The 20,826-nt window shown below is 59.3% G+C and overlaps 2 protein-coding genes across 6 annotated transcripts in view; both read right to left on the reverse strand.

Moving 5' to 3' along the window:
- Nucleotides 1-2,197: 2,197 nt before the first annotated feature.
- MSANTD1 (Myb/SANT DNA binding domain containing 1) lies at nucleotides 2,198-20,431 on the reverse strand. The gene is made up of 5 exons (XM_014858331.3): nucleotides 20,293-20,431; nucleotides 13,328-13,402; nucleotides 9,477-9,741; nucleotides 5,403-5,678; nucleotides 2,198-2,589 (listed from the first exon to the last, which is right to left on the reverse strand). Exons 2-5 carry the CDS (start codon nucleotides 13,341-13,343, stop codon nucleotides 2,349-2,351), a joined length of 798 nt encoding a protein of 265 aa, XP_014713817.2. The 5' UTR covers nucleotides 13,344-13,402; nucleotides 20,293-20,431; the 3' UTR covers nucleotides 2,198-2,348.
- HTT (huntingtin) overlaps nucleotides 15,743-20,826 on the reverse strand; it is a 170,462-nt gene continuing 165,378 nt past the window's right edge. For all 5 annotated transcript variants that reach the window (XM_044767917.2, XM_070506341.1, XM_070506342.1 and 2 more), the window contains one exon: nucleotides 15,743-19,962. In XM_044767917.2, coding sequence (XP_044623852.2) covers nucleotides 19,749-19,962 — 214 coding nt within the window. In that variant the 3' untranslated portion in view covers nucleotides 15,743-19,748. The remainder of the gene's footprint in view (nucleotides 19,963-20,826) is intronic.

The raw sequence follows: 20,826 nt of genomic DNA on the forward strand, positions 1-20,826 counted from the left end.
CCAGCACACTGTTTATGAAGGGCGCGATCCAGGCGGTTCTATGCTGAGTTCCCCCTGACGGTGAATGAGTCTGTCCACCCCAAGCAAGGGCACGGGCGGTGCCAAGTCACCCACCGACGCAGACACAGAGTCGATCCCAGACTCTGACGAAGAGAGCAGGGAGAAGAAAATCGACCAAATGACCTCTAACTACAAATGCAAATGTGCTAGAAGATACATTGTGTGTGACGCCGCGCAGTTCCTGAAACACTAACACGTCATCGCCGTGATTCTAGGAGCGCAAAGACGTTTGAGCTGAAGACCCTGTTCCATAACTTACAGCCTCATTTGGTCACCTCCTGGGGGAGCTTCGGGGCGTGGCCGCCCTGACAGGTTGCACGCATGGTCGGGGTTCCGTCCAGCACCCGCTCAGGCCCGGCCCAGCAGGGCCCAGGGTTTGTTAAAGAAGTGAGTTCTTGTGGCGGCATCTTGTCTAAGAGGCAGATGGGCAGCTGAGCTAGAAATGAGCCAGGGTGAGCCCTCAGCCCAGGGCTTCAGCACGAGAGGCCTCCAGGTCCTGCACCTTCGCAGTGGGCGCTCGAGCCGGTTGTGCGCATCTCTTCCCAACTACGGGTTCCGTGACGTCATGTTGGTGGCTGAAACTGGCTTTGGTGAGAATATTTACACCACAGAAATTGGCAGGTTTACACTTTAGGGCTCCATCCCACCACTGCAGAGCCAGTTAAACATTCACCAGACACACCACTGCCTTCAGTCCCAAAGCAAAATGACTCGAGTCCACAGCACGTGCTCTGGGGAGATCTCTGAGGCGGCTCAGGAGGGGCGTCCTGCCTGCCCTCTGGCCCCACAGAACACCCAGCCTCTCTCTCCCTGCAGACAGGCCTAGGGCTGGCCTAGTCACCATCTCGGTGACCACCTGGGCGACCCTGCGTGGTTAGACACCTGGCAGAGCCCAGTTACTGCCCGGCTGACCTCAAGGGCCACTGGAGGGTCAGATGAGCTGGTGGCTGTCACAGCAGGATGACCGAACCATGGCAGCCTCCTGGCAGGATCCCAGCTTCCACTCCCCCGCAACAGTCTGTCCAGCCGTAGCCAGAGGGAGCCTCTCTAGACCATAAGTCAAACCACATCACCCGCCACTTACCCACCCATCATGTCACCTTAGGACCCTGCTGTGTGGGCAGCAACTTGACAGTCCCAGGGGAGAATCAGACACTCCTGTGTCCAGCCTCCTTTGCAGCCAGTGACCAAGAGCCCAAGGAGCCAATGAGACTTAGGAGGAATTCAGTGGAGCTTCTGGCAAGGTTTTCCTGCTGGCGAAGGGGCAGAGGCAGTGCGGTGGGCTTGCTCTTGCAGCTCTGGCCGCCCCCGTCCCAGCTCCTCTGACCCTGCGAATCCAGATCCAGATCCAGAGTATGGCAGCCAGAAGCTTCCTGGCTGAAGCCCTCCCCACGGGCTTGGGGAGCCGGCCCTCCATCGCCTGGCCATGTGCTGTGCTGCTCTGGGGGCTTCCGCTGGCGGTGCCCAGCCCCTCTTCATCCTTAAGGTCAGCCCTTGCCTTCCAGCACCTACCACAACCTGCTGTGATTTCCCTTGTTTGTCTCCTTTGCTGGGGTGTAAGCCCGCGAGGCAGGCCTTTGTCTCATCCCTACCGTGTCTTCAGTCAGGAAGTCGACCAGGAGCCACTGCTGTACTCGGGGCGGTACCAGGGAGGCAGTCGAACACCCAATGCTCCAGGCACATGAACAGAAGGCCCCTGGAGGGCAGGGCGCTCTCTGGGGTTTGCTCTGCGCTGGAGGCTACCTTAGGGCGGACGCGGGAGACCCTGGCGAGGGAGAAAACAACCGTCTCCCCCTGGGGAGAGACTTCCTTATGGGCACAAACCTGCTACTAAGCTATTTCCACCTACTTCCGTTTCTGGAATAGCCCAACTGGGACACCCCCTCCTAGCCAGTAAAAGTGAACTCTGCTTCCAGGAAGTAATGAAAAATTACATATTTAATATCAAAAGCTGTTTCAAGTATCATTGATTGTGACTATGTTGGAGAGCAGATTCCAGGACATTCCTACTGGGGAATCACCCTTCAGCGACCCTGGAGTCCACGGCCTTGTGTCCGAGGAAGGCTTTAATGCTGGAGACTGCGGCCTTGTGGTCTCCCAAGGCCTGGGGTCCTCAAAAAGCCCCTTGGAAGTCCTGATTCAGGAGCAGCCCCCCGGGGGCCAGGATGGAGGCCGTCCCTTCTCTGGGACCCGGCCAGGCCTGGGCTGGACCAGCGTGCCGAGCTAGGCCCAGGCAGGCCTGAGTCACGTCCCCAGTGAGCCCGGGCCCTGGCTGCCCGCCCAGCGGCCTAGACATTGGACTTGGCGATGATCTTCTCGAGCAGGCTCATCATGCGCTCCTGCAGCTGCAGGCTCTGCACCTGCAGGATGTTCTGCTGGTCCAGCACGCGGCGCACCTCGCGGCACGTCTCCTCCATGGCGCGGCTCAGCTTGCGCTGCTCCTCCAGCATGGCCTCCAGCAGTCGCAGCTTCTTCTTCTGGAAGTGGCTGCTCTGTACCTTGCGCTTCTTCACGGGCCGCTCGTCCGACCTGGAAGCACAGCGCCGGCGTGTGGGTGGCTGGCCACAGAGCCCGGCCGGGGGCCCTGCCTGACCCTCCTGACCACCATATTGGACAAATGAGAAACTGAGGCCCTGGGGACTGAGGCCACTTGCTCAGGGCCTTGTCATCCGTGCACCCACGTCCCCTGACAGTGAGAGGACAATGGGGCCACAAGTTCTGCTGTCCTTTGGGACTTGCAGGTGACCCAATGACTGGGTCACAGGGCAATCCAAACCTCTATGGTCTGGAGGGGCGGGGTTCACCCTGCATGAGAGCACCCCCAAACCCACTAAGCTGGGTGGGCAGGGGGCACAGGCCCAGTGAGGGGCTCAGGAGTGGGGAGAGCCCCCCAGGGAAGATGAGGAAGCCTGGGTGGGAGGGGTGCTGGGCAGTGTGGCTTCTCCCGGGAAGCTGGAGACCACCAGTCTCAGCCAGCCTTGGGCAGATGTGGAAACTGAGGCCCAGGAGGAAGGGCCTGGGTCCCGGGCCCCCTTCAGCTTGGCGGCCTCGAATGGGACCAGCATGCTGTGGGGGTGGGGACGCCAGGAACACAGGTGCCTATAGCAGGGAGGGGCCCGTAGAGGCCTGGGCCACCTCCCCGGGAACGGAACCTCTGGTGGGCAGGGAGGTGAAGGCAGCACAGGCCAGTGGCTGTCCTCTGGCTCTCTGCTAGGGGGTGCTGGGCATCCCTGGTCTAACTGGCCCCCACTGGTGTGCAGGGAGCTGCCAAATCCCACCAGACTCCAAGGCGCTATCCACCCCCTGACCCAGGCCCTGTGCTTCTGAGCAGAGCAGGGACCTAGCCAACGTCAGGGCGGGACAGCAGTCCCCATGTGCCGGGCCCTGTGCAATGCCTGGGGCCGCTGTGAGTCTGGGAACTGGGTTCAACCCATGGAAACAACTGGCCACAGACCTCAGGTTTCCCTGCTAATTCCATCTGGCAGGCAGCAAAGGCATTCTTGTCTGGGGTCTTCGCTGAGAAATCTCTGCAGGGAAGGGGTGCTGGACAAACCGAGCAGCAGCCCCTGACACTGGAGGTGTCAGAATTGGAGGGACCCTCCCTGCTCCCACCCCAACCCCCAGATATGCCTTCCTCACCTCACCTCTGTATGACAGACTTGAAGACAGGGGCTCTGGGGAAAGGCAGGGCCAAGACTCAAATCCACTCTTCCTGTTCTCTTCCCCAACTGGCCAGCTCCTATTCACCTTTGAAAGCCCAACCCAAATGTCCTCTCCTCTGGCTCCCCTGACCTGCACACCAGAGGGGTGTGGCTCCTGCACGTCTGTCTGTGGGCATCTAGAGGGCAGGGTGATATGGCCAGAGCAGGCCCCGCTGGAAGCATATGATGGACAGCAGAGGGGATGGGCACGCCCACTCCAACCAGGTTCCGAGGACACTCTGGAGGCTCAGCCCAGCACCTCCTCCCTGTGCTGAGGACCAGCCGGCCCAGCAAGGGCAGGGTCTACTTGGGGTGAAGGGGAGCCTGGAAGCCAGAAGCTGAGGGGCAGGCCGGGAGGGCACATGGGGCATGGCGATTGGCCTCCCTCCACACGCGGGGTGTGTGCTGAGTCTGCTCTCTCCTGACACTCCCAGCCATCCTCGGAGAAGGTACCCATTGATCCCCATGTTACAGAGGGAGACTGAGGCCCAGAGAGGTCAAGGACTTTCCACACAGCTAAAAAGGCGATGGAGCCAGGAGACAGACCCGGTCTGTGCACATGACAGCCCACGCTTCATAACAGACTGCCTTCCAGTCTGAGGCCTCCCCATGTGAGGCACCACTGGGCTGAGGCTTCCCCATCTGAGGCTTCCCTGGTTTGAAGGCCCCCTGGTCTGAGTCCTCTCCGTCTGAGTGCCCCCTGGTCTGAGGCCTCCTGGGTCTGAGGCCTCCCCATCAGAGGCGCCCTGGTCTGAGCCTCCCCGTCTGAGGCTTCCCCATCTGAAGCCCCCTGGTCTGAGGCCCCCTGGTCTGAGGCCTTCCTGTCTGAGGCCTCCCCATCTGAGGTCCCCTGGTCTGAGTCCCCCTGGTCTGAGGCCTCCCCATCTGAGGCCCCCTGGTCTGAGGCCTCCCCGTCTGAGGCTTCCCCATCTGAGAACCCCTGGTCTGAGGTCTCCCGGGTCTGAGTCCTCCCCATCGGAGGCCTCCCCGTCTGAGGTCCCCTGGTCTGTGGCCCCCCTGGTCTGTGGCCCCCCTGGTCTGAGCCCTCTGGTCTGAGGCCTCCCCATCTGAGGCCCCCCCTGGTCTGAGGTCTCCCTGGTCTGAGGCCTCCTTGGTCTGAGGCCCCCTGGTCTGTGGCCCCCGTGGTCTGTGGCCCCCCTGGTCTGAGCCCTCTGGTCTGAGGCCTCCCCATCTGAGGCTCCCCTGTTCTGAGGCCCCCCTGGTCTGAGGCCTCCTTGGTCTGAGGCCCCCTGGTCTGTGGCCCCCCTGGTCTGTGGTCCCCCTGGTCTGAGCCCTCTGGTCTGAGGCCTCCCCATCTGAGGCCCCCCTGTTCTATGGCCCCTTTGGTCTGAGGCCTCCCTGTCTGTGGCCCCTTTGGTCTGAGGCCTCCCTGGTCTGAAGCCCCCCTGGTCTGAGACCCCCCCTGGTCTGAGGCCTCCTCGTCTGAGTCCTCTCTGGCCTGAGGCCTCCCTGTACCTGGAGATGTTCATACACCGCCTCACCCTTTGCAGCCAGCCTGGGATGGCAGAGAATGCCACCGCCATGACAGTGCTGCCCCTCGCCGCTCGCAGCCCCTTCTCTGGACGCCAGGCTCCTGGCCCCGCTGGTGTGTGGGGCAGGAGAAGGAAGAGCGCACGCTACCTGAACTTAAGGGACAGTAAGCTGGAGGAGCTGTCGGAGCGATCGTCCTGGAAGCGGCCTTCGTAGGAGCACTGGTTATACGGTAAGTACAGAGGGGTGGACTTAGCAGACGGCGACAGGGATGCCTCGGTCTGGGACGTGGAGGGCCCCGGCTGCTGGCTGTCCGGCAGTTTGCCATCACAGGACTCGGGGACCTTGGCCAGAATCCTATCAATGGCTAGGTAATAGGGCCAGTCTGGCGGGACAGACTCGCTATCTGTCATGCATTTTAATTTCCTGAAACGAGAGACACAAGAGCCAAGGGTGAGAAACACAGCCGCCCTGGCCCTGTCCCGCCGGGCCCTCGGCGAGGGACACTCAGGGCTCCGGGACCCAGGGGAGCCACGTGGCACAGGCGGGAGCCACTCTTGGCCAGACAGGCCTCCCCAGAAAAACTGGCCAGGTTCCAGGGCCAAGGTGACATTGGACTTAGAAAGAAGTCAGGCTCGGGACCTATTCCGCCTTGGATGTTGGAAAGGAAGCACATGCCCCGGATGTGAACAAGGTGATCTGTAAGTGCAGGGACCTTGGGCTGATTCCCATGGTTTCTCTGTAGTATCTAAACTCCCTGCAATGAACAAATACTGCTTTTAAGTAAGCTAGCCAGAAATAATAAAATATCGTAATATAGTAAAATGTATAATACAATACAAACATAGGCATATAATACCGCAACTTAATAAAATATGTAATATAATACAAACATAGAATACTGTAATATAATAAACTTCTTTTTCTAAAGCGGATGCCTTGGGAGAGAGAACCGCTCAGGATTCAGTGTCCGACAGATCTGAGTCTGTGACTCGTCTCCACCACTTTGCTGTGTGACTTTGGACAGGTTCCTCATTAACCTCTCTGAGCCTCCATTTTCACATCAGTAAAATGGGGATGATGGAAGCCAGCTCCCCACACAGCTTAGGGAGGATTTAATAAGACAGTGCCCGGTGCCTCTGGAGAGCCTGCAAACAGCAAGCTGTCCACATATCATTGTTGGCTGAAGGTACCAGGAGCAGTAGGGCTGGGCCTGACAGGGCCCTTCCTACACTGCCTGACACCCCCATCCCCACTCAGACCCCAGGCCTAGGGTCTGCACAGCTCAGCTCTGTGCACCTTGGGCCCAAGCCCCTCCCAGGCCCTGTGTCCTGCCTCCCCCACAGACAGGCCCGGCAGGCCCTCTTGAGGTGGAGGACGGGGAGAGAGGACTGCAGGAGAACCGGGCAACCCGGTCAGGCCAGGAAAGAAGTGACAAGAGGGGATGAGGAGGGGCTCTCCGCCCCATCAGACCCAGTGCCTCCTGAAGCCCAGCGCTCCGCAGGACCCCAGCCTCAGCCTGTGGACCCCCACCTTCCTGCCCTATGCTCCTCCCAATGTAGGGAGGCCTTCGAGCCACAGAGTGCCCTGTGGCCAGATGGCTCCTGTCTCCCGACATTCTCTGTAGGGCATGGCCACTGGTCACTCTGGTCAGTGGAAATAACGAGCTGGCCATGTGAATGAACTGCCCCCAGCAAACAGGCACAAGTGGACTGTGAGGGTGTCTGCAGCTCAGGGCAGCAAGCAGAGGCCAGTCATGGCAGCAGGTGGCTTTGGGAGCAACATCCACCAAGTGGAGGGTCCTCAGCAGAAAGCAAAGGAAAGGTCACACCCGGAAGCGCACGACTGCTCGTCTTCCCGGCCGCGCCACTGTCCACCACCCTGGAGGGCTGCGCGGATGCTGGGTGCAGGGGGCAAAAGGCTGCGCTGGGGGCCCCACACCCAGCCCCCACCCCGGGCTCCCCCCCAGCCCCTCCAGAGGCCCCCAGCTCTTGTTCTGCCCCATTCAAGCCGGCCCGCTGCTCAGAGAAATGAGGAAAGGTCTGTTCCTGGTGCAGGAGGCCCCTTCCAACAAACCACGCTCCACAGAACCCAGCCGCCCCCTCAGGCTTCCTTAGCCTGACAGTCTTAATGAACAAAGAACTATCATGAGCAAATAAGAAAAGCCTCTGCTGGGGGGGAGCTCTCTGAGGGCAGATAGATAAAGAATTTGTCAGCGAGTCACAGTGTCATGCAGCCTTGTGCAAGTCCCTCTCCTGCTCTGGGCCTCAGTTTACCCCTTGGTGAATGGGAGCTGTGAGGCGCCGCGGTGGGCGCGTGCTCCATAAACTGTGAGGGCTGTACACGCACGCAGCCTGCAGCGGCTGGAGTGGGGCCTCCTGGAGGGCCCAGGCCCTGCCTCTGCTGCACCCTCATCTCCTGTGGCCTCCTTGGCCCACACCCCCCGCCTCCAGGAATGGAACAGAATCCCTCCCCTGGGACTCTGAAGAAGGCTTTCAGGATAAATAATAAATAACCTGGCCAGACACCAATCAGAGCCCATGAATTACTGAGTCAGACGGGAGGCTGGTCAAACGGCCAGGATCGCCTCTGCAACCCCTCCGCACCAGGCACTGAGGGACGTGCCGTGTGAACGGGGGCCAGAGGGTCGCGCTCACCTCGCAGACAGCTCAGCCCTGGCACTGTGAACTGGCAGCTGGAATTTAACAGCATTTACGCTAAGTGACTCTGATGCCTTCAGACCTGGGGCAGCTGCCTTGCTTCCGGTCCCTGGATCTGGCAGGGGCTGGGGCCGCGGGTCAGAAATGGGCCTTTGGATAGGGCCTGCCTCTGGACCTGCTCCTTAAGGGCCAAAAAAAGTTAAGTTGATGCAACTGAAGACAGCCTTTCAGTTGTGAAGGGCCCTGCGGAGCCTCTGCCATCTCCAGGCTCCAGGTGGGCCGGAGGCCGCAGGCCAGGCAGGGTAGGGAGTCGTCCCCTTACTGATTGGTGGTGGTGGGGATCCTCTCACCCACAGAGTGTGGCTCTAAGTGCCTGAGGCAAACCTGCAGGGTCCCGTCTGTACCCAGCCCTGGTAACACATCCACTCCCTGCCCTCAGCGGCCACCAGGAGGCCCGGGAGGATCAGTGCCCAGCTGAAAGCCTGAAGACTGAAGCTCTTGGGGGCAGCCCCAGGCCAAGCCCTGCCCGGCCGCCCACAGCACCACTGGGGGCACCACGTTCTCAGCACCACGTTCCCCCCGACAGCTCCTAGCTCCTTATTGACCTTCACCCCAGCAAGACCCTGGCCCATCCATGACCTTCACCCTGCCTGTGACCCTCTGCAGATAGGCCTGGGCCCCATGTACCCAGGAGCTGGGCATGTGGGGCCATACCTGCCTCCTTCCCTGGATGTCAGAGCTGCCCCTGCCTTGGGGTCCTGTCTTTGGCCCTGACTAGAAGCTCCTCTCAGTGGCTGGGGCAGAGGGCCCACCATGGGGTAGGGCAGATGTAGAGGTGGAGCCAGGCCTGGGTCCCCACCACTTCTGTCCACAGACAAGGCTCCTCCCACAAGCAGGACCCCCTGGGCACTCAGGGTTCCACATCAGCCTTGCACGCCCCTCTCCCCTACGCTGAGGTCAGTGCTGTGCTGTGCTCACAGTTGACAGCTGAGCTCAGTGGATGTGAGAATGACAGCGTGTCAGGACCAGGCAGGACTCAGGCCTGGGAGCTGAGCCTCCTTCTCACCTCCGGCCTCAGTTTCCCTGCCTGTGTAGCAGCACCTGCCCCCCTGCTGAGCAGAGTCGAGCCTGGGCTGGTGGCCTGTGGTCTCCTGGCTGGGGTAGGGGGGTATGTAAGCCAAATAGGAGCCACCTGTGGAGGCCTAGGGGACGGTGCCAAAGGTGTCCTTGGCGCAGCCCTGGCCAAGGCCCAGGAAAGCCTGATCAGTCTCAGCCCTGCCCTTGCTGGGTCTCAGTTTCCCCACCTCCCCATTGGGAGGCTGCATCAATGGTTTCTCTAGGCTCTGTCTCACCCGGTGGGGCTCCACCCCCACAAAGCCAGAGGGACCCATATGTCGGCCAGCCTGGTGGGGACCCCACACTCTTCCTGACTTGGCTCTGAGGAGGCCAGGAGCAGTGCCCAGCAGCCTGGGCTCGGCTGTGCGCACGGGCTGGCCCATCGGTCCTGGGGCGGGACTCAGGGACCCGAGGCCTCGTGCAGAGTCGGCACGCCGCGGCGGCCTACCTGTACTGGAAGGTCATGTTGGTGATCTTGATCTTGATCTCCTCGCCCAGCCGGCGCTCGCCGGTCATCTCGAGCAGCTTGCTGGCCATCTTCTCGTACACCTTGGCGTTGCGCTTGGTCTGCTTCAGCTCGTCGAAGAACTCCTCCCAGACGAGCATGAGGCCGCGCATCTCAGCGTCGGTCCAGTTGCGGGCCCGCCGGTGCTTCTCCGTCTGAGGAGACACCAGGTAGCCGGGCACTTCGGCCGCTGCCATGCTGGAGGCACCTGCGGGGTTAAAGGGGCGCACTCAGGCGAGGCCGCAGCGGCCTGTGCACCATGGGCGGGAGGGAGCCCTGCTCCTGGAAGGCAGCTCTGTGCTCAAAATGGGGCCTACATCTGACAGGCAGGAATTTAGTTAAAAGCTTTTAAACGGGAAACGTCATTTTGATGTCACGTTTCCATAGCAACAGAGCAACTGCATAAGCTACCACAACAGAAACCTTTTAACTGAAAGCGCAGGAATCGGGGCCATCCTGACGGCCCATCAATATTGCAGCGAGCAAGGCAGGCCCAAACCGGCGGCCCAGGCGCCTGGTCCTGCCTCCCGCCTCAGCCTGGCGGCCCGGCTGTGCCAGCCCTGGCCATGCAGAGCGAGGTGCCTACGCTGGGCTGACCAGCTCTAGAGGGGTGGGAGCCAGGCTGCAGCCCCCTCCTCAGCCCTGCCCTGGTTCACACAGGCAGGGGCCCGGGGAGAGGCCAGGACAGGGAGCTGGGGTGAGACAAGCAAGGAGACCAGGGGCAAACAGAGGGGGACGGAGAGACCAAGAGAGGAGGACAGACAGACAGATGGGGGTGGGAGGAGCAGAGATGACACAGAAAGGGGAGGCAGACACAGGGACAGATACCCTCAGGGACCCTCAGCAACACACGCATGCCAAGACAGCCCTGGTGATGCCCCGTGCACAGTGTCCCCTGGCCAACACGCTTACGTTTTATGATGGGAAACATGAGCGTACAAACACCCGTGGGTGAGAGTGGAGCTCCGCCCCTGAGCAGACCCCTGGCTCTGCCACAGTCTGCCTGTTTCCCTCCTTGCAGTGGGACTCCTTGCTGGCCCATGTGATGTGGGGTCGGCCGAGGAGCCAGGACAGTTCTTAAGGGCAGAGAGCAGCTGGAAGCAGGCAGTGTGTGTCCCTCCTACCCTGGGCAGCCCCACCACAGCCCTGACCACCCTGCATCAGCTCCATCTGCCTTCTCCTCCACCTGGCAGGGCAGGGTGCTCCTTGTATCCCTGGCACCCCACAGAAAAGTGTTTGGTAAAGGCTGCTGAGTAAAGAAATGAACAGATAAAAGGCCAATCTTAAGTAACCCCCCTCCCTTCCCAGTAGATCACTCGACTTTGCCTTTGGACTTACTGGCAAACTCCTATTCATTCTTCAAAACCATGTTCTGGCATCGCCTCCTCTCTGAAGTCTTCCTACTCTACTTTGGTCCTTCCTTGCTTTTTCCCTCCTGCCAATTGGACCTACCTTGAGACAGCTCGTTTCATTTTTTACCTTCCAGCTGTGTGACCCTGGGTTAGGAACACTTGCAAAACGGATAGTAATAAGAATTTGAGCACTCTCTGAATGCTGGTGCTGTTTTAAGCACTGTAGATGTGTTTCCCTCTTCGATCCTCAGGGCACTCTTGCGAGGGAGGCTGGCACTGTTGCTATTCTCATTTCACAGATGAAAAGCCTGAGAGCCAGAGAAGTGAGGTCACCCTGTGGGCAAGGGGCCGGGCCAGGCAGGCTGGCTCGGAGCTGGGTCTGAGTCCATGCTGTGCTGCCTCGAGAACGAGCACCTGGCTGGCGGGCTCCCTGGGAAGGACACCCGTCAACCCTCCTCTGCCCACAGTCCTGGGCAGCGCACACATGGCGTAGCCAATGCAAAGTGCTGCGTGCCTGGGTGAAGGCTCCCACCGCCTCCCGGGACCTCCTTGGAGGCCCCCCAATGCCAACCCTGGACAAGGTGGCTGCTGGCACTGGCAGGGCCCTTGGGCTGTGGGACCCTCACCCTTCCTCTGTGGGCCTCTGCCAAGGCTTGACTGAGGCTCGTCCTGAGGCCTCTAGGGCCAGGCCGAGTGGACACGGACGCTGACCTCCAGCAGTGGCTAGGTTAGGGGCCACTGTAGGACAAAGGCGAGCTCTACACTGAGACAGACAGGAGCAACGGCCCGGCTCACTCGAGAAAGCAGAAAGGCATTGTGGGAAGGACCAGGCCAGCAGAGGCAGCGAGGCCAGATGTCCAGAGCGTGTGGAAAGGCTGGCAGCGAGAGGTGCTGCGACTGTGAGGGGGTCGGGGGAGTGTACAGCAGCAAAGCTGGGCTTCAGAGCCAGGCTGGCGATGGGCCCCTGTCTCGGCGGGGTTGAGGGACTGAGGTGACCACTGGGGCTGGCCCCAGACTTCAGAGTGAGTGTTAGCAAGGGCAGGAGACCAGAGTGACGGAGCCTGTGGGGACTGCAGAGAGAAAGCGCCACCTAAAAGCATCAACACTCAAAATGTAAAAGATAAAACTCAGAGAGACGGTTTATCAGCACGAGCCCATCACACCTGCTGGACAGGCCGTGATGGCCATGTTGAGCCCCGCCCCGGCCCCCAGGCACACAGTGCCCAGCCAGGCGCTCATGTGAACAGGCTCAGCGCACCCCGTCAGATCCTGCCTGTCACCTGTGGGGTTCTGGTGGTGGCCTGAACTCAGGGGAAGGACTTACGAAGTCCAGGCTGAAAATGACTGTGGTCAGTAGAGGCACCTGACCGTGGACAGACGAGTCCCAGCACAGGGGAGCTGAGCTTGTGGCCTGAGCGAGTCCTCTGGGACCCTGAGGGAGGGGCCGAGGCCCTCGGGTGGAAGGAGGGGAGGTACCCAGGATAAGGCAGGCCGGCTGGGGCGCCCTTCTCCCTGCAGTCAGAAGTGGAAGTGCAGTGGGAGAGAGCAGCAGGGGCACTCAGAGGGGCCTCCACACCCCCTTCAGTAGGTTCCTGGGTCAACGCCTGGCCCTGCTGTCAGCTTTCTGTGGGAGCCCCTTCCTCCCTGGGTCTCAGAGGGCACCTGGGGACACAGGGACACCACTGCCTGGCCATGCAGCGGCCCCAGGAGGGCTCATGACTGCTGTACTCCTCCAGGCCTGGGTGCCTGGCACAGATCACTCAAGAGTAGTTGCAGAATCAATGAGTGACTAGGACTATCTCCTCCAGGAAGTACCCCCTCCTCAGGCAAAGGATTTGACGCTCCCAAGTGGCCCAAGTGCTGGCTCTCTGCCCTACCTGAGGACCTTCCATCAATCACAGCTCCAAGGGCCAAGCGGGACTGTCTTACTGCGCCTCCCAGCACACAGGGCAGGGGTCCAGGGGGAGGCAGCAGAGCACGGCCTTGGAGATTCTGGAGAGGGCAGCGGCTGGCATGTTGGCCTGGCTGGGGCTGGTGAATAACCAGGAAAAGCAGATGCCCCAGGCTCCCCAGCCTAAGTAACACCAGGACAGCTGGTCCCAATGCCTCCCACAGGCAGCTGCTGGCCTGCGGGCATCACTGTCCACCCTCAGGGTCCTTGCAACCAGGTGGTTCCAGAGGAGGTGTCTACATCTCCTGCTCGCCCTCTAGCCAGCACGTCCAGGGGAGTCAGGGTAAAAGGCTGACCTCCAACCATCTCTTCTTAGGTTTCAGTGGGCACTGGAAGCCCCGGGGAGGGGGAGTCCTGGGGGTGCTGCCTGAAGCAGAGCCCTCACGTTGGGCCCCCAAGGACAAGAACAAGCTGGGCGGGAGGAGGTCCAGGGCCTGCTGCCCCCGCTGGGAGGGATCTGTCTGTCCTCTGGTGGAGAGGGGGATCCCTACCTTGGCACAGCTGCATGACCTCAGTCTCTGCGGGCAGGGGAGGCAGAGGGCCTGGGGCTGGGCATCCGGCAACACCTGCAGGGAAAAGGGGCAGTCAGGCCTCAGCAAGAGGGAGCCCGGGGGACACCTGTGCTCAGAAGAGGCCCCTGCCCTCTACGCCTCTCTCTCTGAACTGACACTCAGTCCGTGCGATACTATGAGCACCTGCCCTGCCCAGCCTGGCAGGCTGACCTGGGAGCCCAGGGCAGGAAGCGGACATGCCCCCTAAGGGCCTCCAGCACCTTCCAGGAGCAGGCAGCCGTGAGCTGAGCCTATCACAGTGGGAGGGAAGTTTGGCAGTAGAACTTGGCCTGGACAAAGGCAGGGAAGCAGGAGAGGTGGTGGGGGTGGGGGAGGTGGGGAGCGTGAGTCCAGGGCCGGAGGCGGCAGGGCAGGGCACAGCATGGGGGCAGGGTTGAGAGGATGACATCTTGGCCAGAGGAGGCATCGATTCGTTTCAGGATGGCCTGGCCCACAGCAGATGCTCACACGAGTCCCCAGCCAGCTGCCTAGCCCATGGTTGAGGGCAGGGGACCAGTGGGTCCAGTTTGCCATGCTGGCACCACCTGCATACTTGGGGAGGACAGATCCTTAACTTTCAGCCCTCTGCCTCGGTGGGCAGGCCCCAACCCTGACCCAATGGCTCCACTGGGCCCACCCACAACCCTAGGGTCCTTAGAGAACATGACCAGGACAGGGAGGAGGCCATCTGAGTGGCCCCAGGTTTCCTGCTTGGGAGGCCAGTGGAGAAGAGCCATCCAACCAGATGGGGGAGGCAGGCTGCTGAGGCCTGAGACCCCATGGAAACCACAGGAGGAGATGCTCACGGTTTCCCACAAGAAGCCTCGGTGACGCCACAAAGCAGGCCCGCCCCTGTGCCACAAGCCCCTGGGCCCTGGCAGAACGCCTTGTCCAGTGGCGCTCAGGCCCACCGTCAGGCTGCCCTGAGGGGCGAGGTGTGGACCGGCCTGAGGGGTACACCCCCCACACCCCTACAAGGGCCCTCAGGTGTCGTCAGGAGCAGGGGCTTCCTCTGAAGAAAAAGGGGGATGTGCTGGAGACAAGTCCACTCACACCAAAGGGCTTGGCTGCTTCTTTCCAGGAGCTCTGGGGCCCTTTTCTTTCTGGAAATAACAGGTAGGCCAGTTGTGTCCAGGTGCGCCAGCCAGGGTCTGGCTGTCCTCGCTTGGATGGGGGATGGGCATATGGCTTAGGTAGCTCTGAAGGCTGAGGTCATCGAGTTGTATGACACAGGAGGAAACAAGTTTGGAGAGAAGTGCCCCCCATCAAGTGTTCACAGAACTGAGGTGAGAACAGAGCCCCATGTGGCCTGTTCACCAGGCCCAGCAGCCAAAGGCCCTCCAAGCAGTTTCCTGCCAACAATGTCCACACCTTCAGCACCAGGACTAAGTCACGAGCTGGTGTCTGCAGCTCAAGGCCACACTGTCACTGTGCAGGGAAAGGGGGTCCTGTGACCTCAGGAGGGCAGGGGGCCCAAGGCTGCTAGAGAAACCGGGGAAGCCCGGGTGCACAGTCACAGCGCTGCACCCCAAAGGCAGGGGCCAGGCTGCACCATGCTCGCGCCTCTCTGGGCACTCACCACGGTGCTGGCTCCAGGACTGCCCTGCTGAGGGAGGGAGGGATCACTCCCATCCACTGACCAATGATGGGACTTCAGCAAACATTTACGAAGTACCCGCCCTGAGCAGCCCACAGCCCAGGGTTTTTGTCTGCAGATTGGTGGGTAAAATCTCTATACCCCAACATTGGTACAACACTGACCACCATGGCTCCAGAGGTGGGGTTCCCCAGAGCTAAGGAGGACTGCACCCTATTTAGCTCAGTAAAGACTTTGGGAAGAGCTGGTATTTTGGGCAGGAAGGACTTACCAGCCCCAATGGACAGGGAAGCATCGCCATACTCTATAGCCCAGGAGCACGGGTGCCAATGGCCAATGAGGTGAAGGGGCCAGCTGGGCCATGAGCAGGCCTCAAAAGCCAGGTCCTGGCCCCGTGTGAGCACTCCAGTCCCTGCACCAGCCCTTACCACCCCTCCAGGGCCCTCGGCCAAACACAGAAGCAGAAACTTAGTGCTGAAATACACGTGGCCCCTGTGTAAGTAGATCACAGTCACTTAACCAACGTGGCTTTTGCAACCATGGCTGCCGGGCAGAAAGAGCACTGCACTGTGGTCTGTGGGGTCCTCAGAGGAAGCACCAGCCACGCCCAGGCCTGGGCCTGCTTCCTCACTCGCAGCACACAGCCTCCTGGGGGCCCTCCAAGGCGTTGGGCATTTGCTGGTGTGGCAGCCAGCTCTGCCATCCCTCAGCAGAGTCTAGGTTCTCCATAAGCAAAGAAGGCCTCGAACAGCAATTTATGGTTTAATTTTTTCCTTTAATTCAGATGTACAACATTTGCAGCAGTTTAAAAAATTTAAATATACATCTTACATCAGTCCTCCTCTCTCCTCTTGGAAGTGGACAGTCAGGTCTGGGCCAGGCTCCGGGACACGCCCATCACAGCCCTGCCAGCTCCCAGCATGGTGGGGACAGCGGCAGTGACGAAGTGTGAGCTCAAACCCCTGCTGACAGCCACTCTACCACAGCAGGAAGCAGCGAATAAGGGCAAGGGACCCCACTTAGCTCAAAGCCAAACCACACGTGGCAGGTCCACGACAGCCGCGATCCTCCAGCGTCGGTGGTCACCCCTCGTTTGCAATGAGAAACTCCACAGTGACTGTCCAGGGCCAGATGCTCCCAGAAGCACTCAGGGGGAGTGGTTCCTTCAAGTGCATTAAAAAGTGACAGGTGCATTTGGGAGAGTGGCCCCTCCCTACTGAGGACGTGCCCAGGCCAGCAGCACAGGGCACAGCGCAGGGCAGGCCTCTTCTTATGAGCCATCCCAAGCTCTCCAGCGAGCCCCGGCAGCTCCTGGTCACTTTCCCATGCCTGCCCAACGTCCCACCAGATGGAACGGCTCCGAGTCTCACCCTGGCCACAGCTACGGTTTTGGACACTCACTGCAGAGGGAGGGAGAAGAGCCAACGTGAGGATGTCTGGTAGGAAGGACGTTCTTGGTATCGAGAGGAAACTAGCTTCACTCCCCCCAAATCACACAGAACCAAGCCCACCGAGGCCCCTGCAACAGAGGGAAGTGTCGCCTGTGAGCTGGCAGAGCTCGGTGATTTTGTTGAGTCCATCCCAGCCGAGTAGACAGCAGGGCTCACTTCCGCCTCACAGAAGCGCGCCCCAAGGGCTCAGAGATGAACCCGGGGATGACGGGGGTCTGTGTGTGGTCAGGGCCTCATCTGATGCTACACCCTGGGTGTCTGGAGGTGTTTCAGTGTTATTCTTTTCTCCTGAAAGGACACATTTGCCAGCAAAGTGAGAGAGAACATACTGAAGGGCACTTGGCAGCTGGAAAAGTCACCTGCACACCCAGCGGGGCCAGCGAGAGGGAGGCACATTTCTGGAGAAGACATGGTTAAGTGCATCACCCAACAATTCCACCCTGGTTCATTCAAATCTTTCCTGATACCACCAGCAGCAAAACAAAAACAACCTCCCCCTCAGTCCCCAAACCTGACAATCAGATTCGTATTTTCAACAAAATTTGGATAATATGATTGGTGCTCACTGTAGACTTTTAGGAACGCGATAAAATCTTAATCCCTTCTGCACGGAGTTGATAGGGTGGACTATCTTAGTGGGATTTTAACGAGCAAATCACGCCAACTCTTAGTCTCAGTCACGCGCCACGCAGCAGACTCCACGTGGCAGGTCTAAGACAAGCCAACTTCTGTAAAGGACAGACACGGCCATTTTTAGAGGCCTTGCATATTTGTGTTCTAATATATATATACACACATATAATTACAGATACCTATGTACATATGCATATACACACACCATCGTCCGTGGGTAAAGTAACGTCACCCGTCACCTCATACCCATCTCTGGGGTGCACAGGCAAGTCTTTGGGGTGGCATCATGGCCAGAGCTGGGTTCCAAGCACCCTCATTAACAACTGACTGTTTTAGGTCACGTCACAAACTAGAGAAGACCAATTAAACTCTCAGTTGAGCCCAGTGACAGGAATCCTAAGGGAAATGGTTCCAAATTTTACATTCACAGTGTTATTTCTCACAAGTATAAACATCTAGCCAGGAACAACATCTGGCATATGATGGATCTATCTCAGAGCTGCTGAAATAACCCAGGGGGCGGGAGTGCAGAAAGTTCGGAAAACCCTCCTGTGTTCACATTCTAGCAGGCTGTGGGAAAAGCTAGGATGAGAAATGGGAGCCGAAGTGAATGAGGGAGAATGGTGACTTTCTTACTTATTAAAATTCAGTAGAGTCCCTCCCTTAAGGTCCTGCTCAGACACCTGACCCATTTCCACCATCCGTGCCCTCGCTCGCCAAGGCCTCTGCTAGGGCTGGTAGGTAAAGCCAAGGGCTGCTCTGAGGAGGTCCCACGGCCTCCCTCATGTGCACGGGCAGTGGGTAAATCCTGCACCCAGCTGGCCTCAAACTGCTGCAGCAGGAAAGGGCTGGAAGGAAGCAGCAGTCCCGGGGGTGTGGGGGGCAGCTTGAGGGCCTCCAGGCCGCTGGCTGTGTGCATTGCAGGGAGACGTCAGGCCTGCACAGACAGATGTGAGGGGAACCAACCATGCGCCAAAAGGTCCCTCCTCCTTTGCAGACTCTGGAAAATAGCTTCAAAATGATCTCCACTTACCATACGAAATACCTAAAACTCTGACTGTACTTAAGCTCATGACAAACTGACCAGCATGCCGGTGACCAAGTGACTGGCTGCCTCTGGGAACCAAGGAGGCAGAGTGCTGGCTGGGGTCACACGGTCAGAGAGCATGCAGAGCCCCCCATCCGTAAGTGCCTGGTGAGCTCCTAAGCAAGGTCACCTGACGGTCCAGGCCTTGTTTGCATTTGATGGTTTGGCTACAGTGGGCCTGGAAACAGAAAGCTGGTCCAGGGCCCCGGCCTGGGGAAGCAGCAGCAGCTCTGAGGGAGCTGTGGGTTGGCCAATCACTGCCCTGGCCCATCTCATTCCTGCCTCCCCAGGTTGAGCCCCATTTGCATTCTCTTGGGCCAAAAGGAGGTCAAAGAGGTGCTGGGGTCTTTCTCTGACAGTTGCTAGGATGCCAAGCTTTGCTCTTAACCAAGAGGGACACAAACGTAGCTCAGTTACACCCTTGGGGCTGCTGGGCCAAGCATGCATCTGAGCCCCAACATGCAGGAGGGCCACGTGGGGGGTGGATGCCAGCACCAGCTGGGCCAGCTTGGGACGGGAGCAGAGGCTGTCAGAGCCGGTGTCTCTGAATTTGACAGAGGCTGCTCACAGCCAAGCAGTCTGGCCTGGTCGGCGAAGTGCCAGGAAGCTGTCCCTCACTGGTGGTGGCAGAGCCTAAAGAGCTGCAGCCGGCACAGAAAGGTGCCTCCTACGCACAGGACAGCTGAGTGGGCACTTTCTCAATCCTTAGACTGGGGCTGGATGGAGAGTTCCTGATACAGACATCTGAACATTAACACTCCTCTAAATTCTGATTAAATATGAATGCATGAAAAGGGTGAAGTGAGCCAGAGAAATGACAGAAAAGCCATCAGCCTATTAAGGAGGAATTAGGCATTGGGTGAGGGGAGTCACTGCAGGAGAGGGACCAGCTCCTGTCCACTTCCATGGAGGCTGGGCATGCAGCATAGACTTTGCAATGCACATACTTTACACGGGCATAGAAAGATACCTTAAAATTAATCTCTTTACTGATAGAATTAAATTTTAAATCCTGAGAAGAAACAGAGAAAGGGAAGCATGGTGCTGGGTGTCGTGCTCCCAGCCACTCCACCGAGCGCTCGCCACTACGTTCAGTCCAGATGCCAAGTACCACAAGCACATCCTGCTAGGAGCAGGACCACGAGCCCCAGGCTTCCTGAGCCTCACTGCGGAGACTTGGGGGAGTGCTCTCTAAAGCCTGATGGCACTGCCTTCCGCCTACTGGACACCAGAGGGGGCTAGTGGCCAACCTGTGAGAGCAGAGGACTTAACTTCTGTCCCAGACGCAAGAGCAGCTGTAACCTGGCGACAACATCAGGAGGAAGATAAACACCTGGTTAGCTGGCATTTAATACTAGCTATAGCATGAACGGTTCGCAACGCAGCTGCTCTTGCTTCCTGTGAGGACTCAGGCTCAACCCCGAACAGTACTGCATATATTCTCTGCAACAGAGCGCTTCTGCCACGCGACGGGGAGGGACACTGCCTGGCTCCCCGATGGGGCAAAGTGAGGGCAGCCTGGGGTGCCCAGTGCCCCCAGCACAGACAGGGCCCTGGGTCCAGTGCTGCCTCACTGCCACACCAGGTGGGCGCTCAGCACGTGGAGACCTTGTGGACATTCCGCAAACAAGTCAGCAGTTGGTGGTACGGGTTTCCTGGTGCCGCAACCACCTCAAACACGGACTGAAAGGCCCTGCGGTCCAGCTCCTCCTCTATTTGGTGTCTGTAAAAGTCTGTGGCCACCAGGCAGAAGAGGTTAACGTCCACTTGCTCCAGCTTGCCCATCCTGCTGATGACGTGTGGAAGGCTGGCAGGGGAGTTAAGGAGCAAGGCTGCAAGAGAGGGGAGAGCATCTCCCTGTCCTCAGCTGGAAACGCCCTCCATGACAAAGGTTGAGATACAGGCCCAGGAAGGCCTGAGACCAGCCCACAAGCGGATGGAGCAGACCTGGGCTGTGCCAGCAGCAGCAGCTGCTTCCCACCTTGGCTCCTGCCAGCGAGTCTACGACACGTCCCGGGACACCACCCATCTATAGCAGAAAGCCCGGCTCTGCCCAGTGGAGCAGGGATAGGCCAGGCAGAGCTGGCTGAGGAAGCCGGAGCCCTACAGGGAGCACATTTCTCTCGGTAGCACTTACCTGGCCTGGCTCCCTGCACAGCGCTGGTGGCTGGTGCTCCTGCTAGCCCTGCTCCCCCAGAGTGAGGGCAGAGCCATGGCTGCCCTGCCCAGGCCCTCCCAGGCGTGCCGGACGAGGTCTGCTGTCAGCACCAGGAGAGCCGTCTGCTCAGAGGCTCTGTGGTCTGTCTTGGGAGATGGTTGCCAAAAGGGGAATTTGTTACGTAAAAGGAACTTCCCCTTTTGGCAGCCAGGATTTTTGGGGTGGGAACTGGATTTTTACTTAAGCCTTTTACCCAAGAGGATGATACAAGGCACAATGACAAAGGACAATAAGGAGCAGCATCAGTGACACAGCCAGCTGCACAGAACCCTCACAGTGGACAGGGAAGAGATCTGCAGGGACCTCTGTGTCCCCCTTGCCCTCCACTCCTCAGAGCAACACCCTGGGCCCAGCCTCACGGGCAGTCCTGGTTGGTATGGTTTCCTGTTTCCTTGTCAACATTTTACTCTCTCAGGGCTTAAGGCAAATGTCATCTTGACATCAGGGGTTTTG

This window comes from Equus asinus, chromosome 3 (assembly GCF_041296235.1).
Source record: "Equus asinus isolate D_3611 breed Donkey chromosome 3, EquAss-T2T_v2, whole genome shotgun sequence".
Taxonomy (NCBI): domain Eukaryota; kingdom Metazoa; phylum Chordata; class Mammalia; order Perissodactyla; family Equidae; genus Equus; species Equus asinus.

Coding starts and splice junctions, on each gene's coding strand:
- MSANTD1 (XM_014858331.3), bottom strand. Junction 5,679..9,476: donor AACATGACCTTCCAGTACAG/GTAGGCCGCCGC, acceptor CTCTCGTTTCAG/GAAATTAAAATGCATGACAG. Junction 2,590..5,402: donor TTACTGTCCCTTAAGTTCAG/GTAGCGTGCGCT, acceptor CTGTGCTTCCAG/GTCGGACGAGCGGCCCGTGA.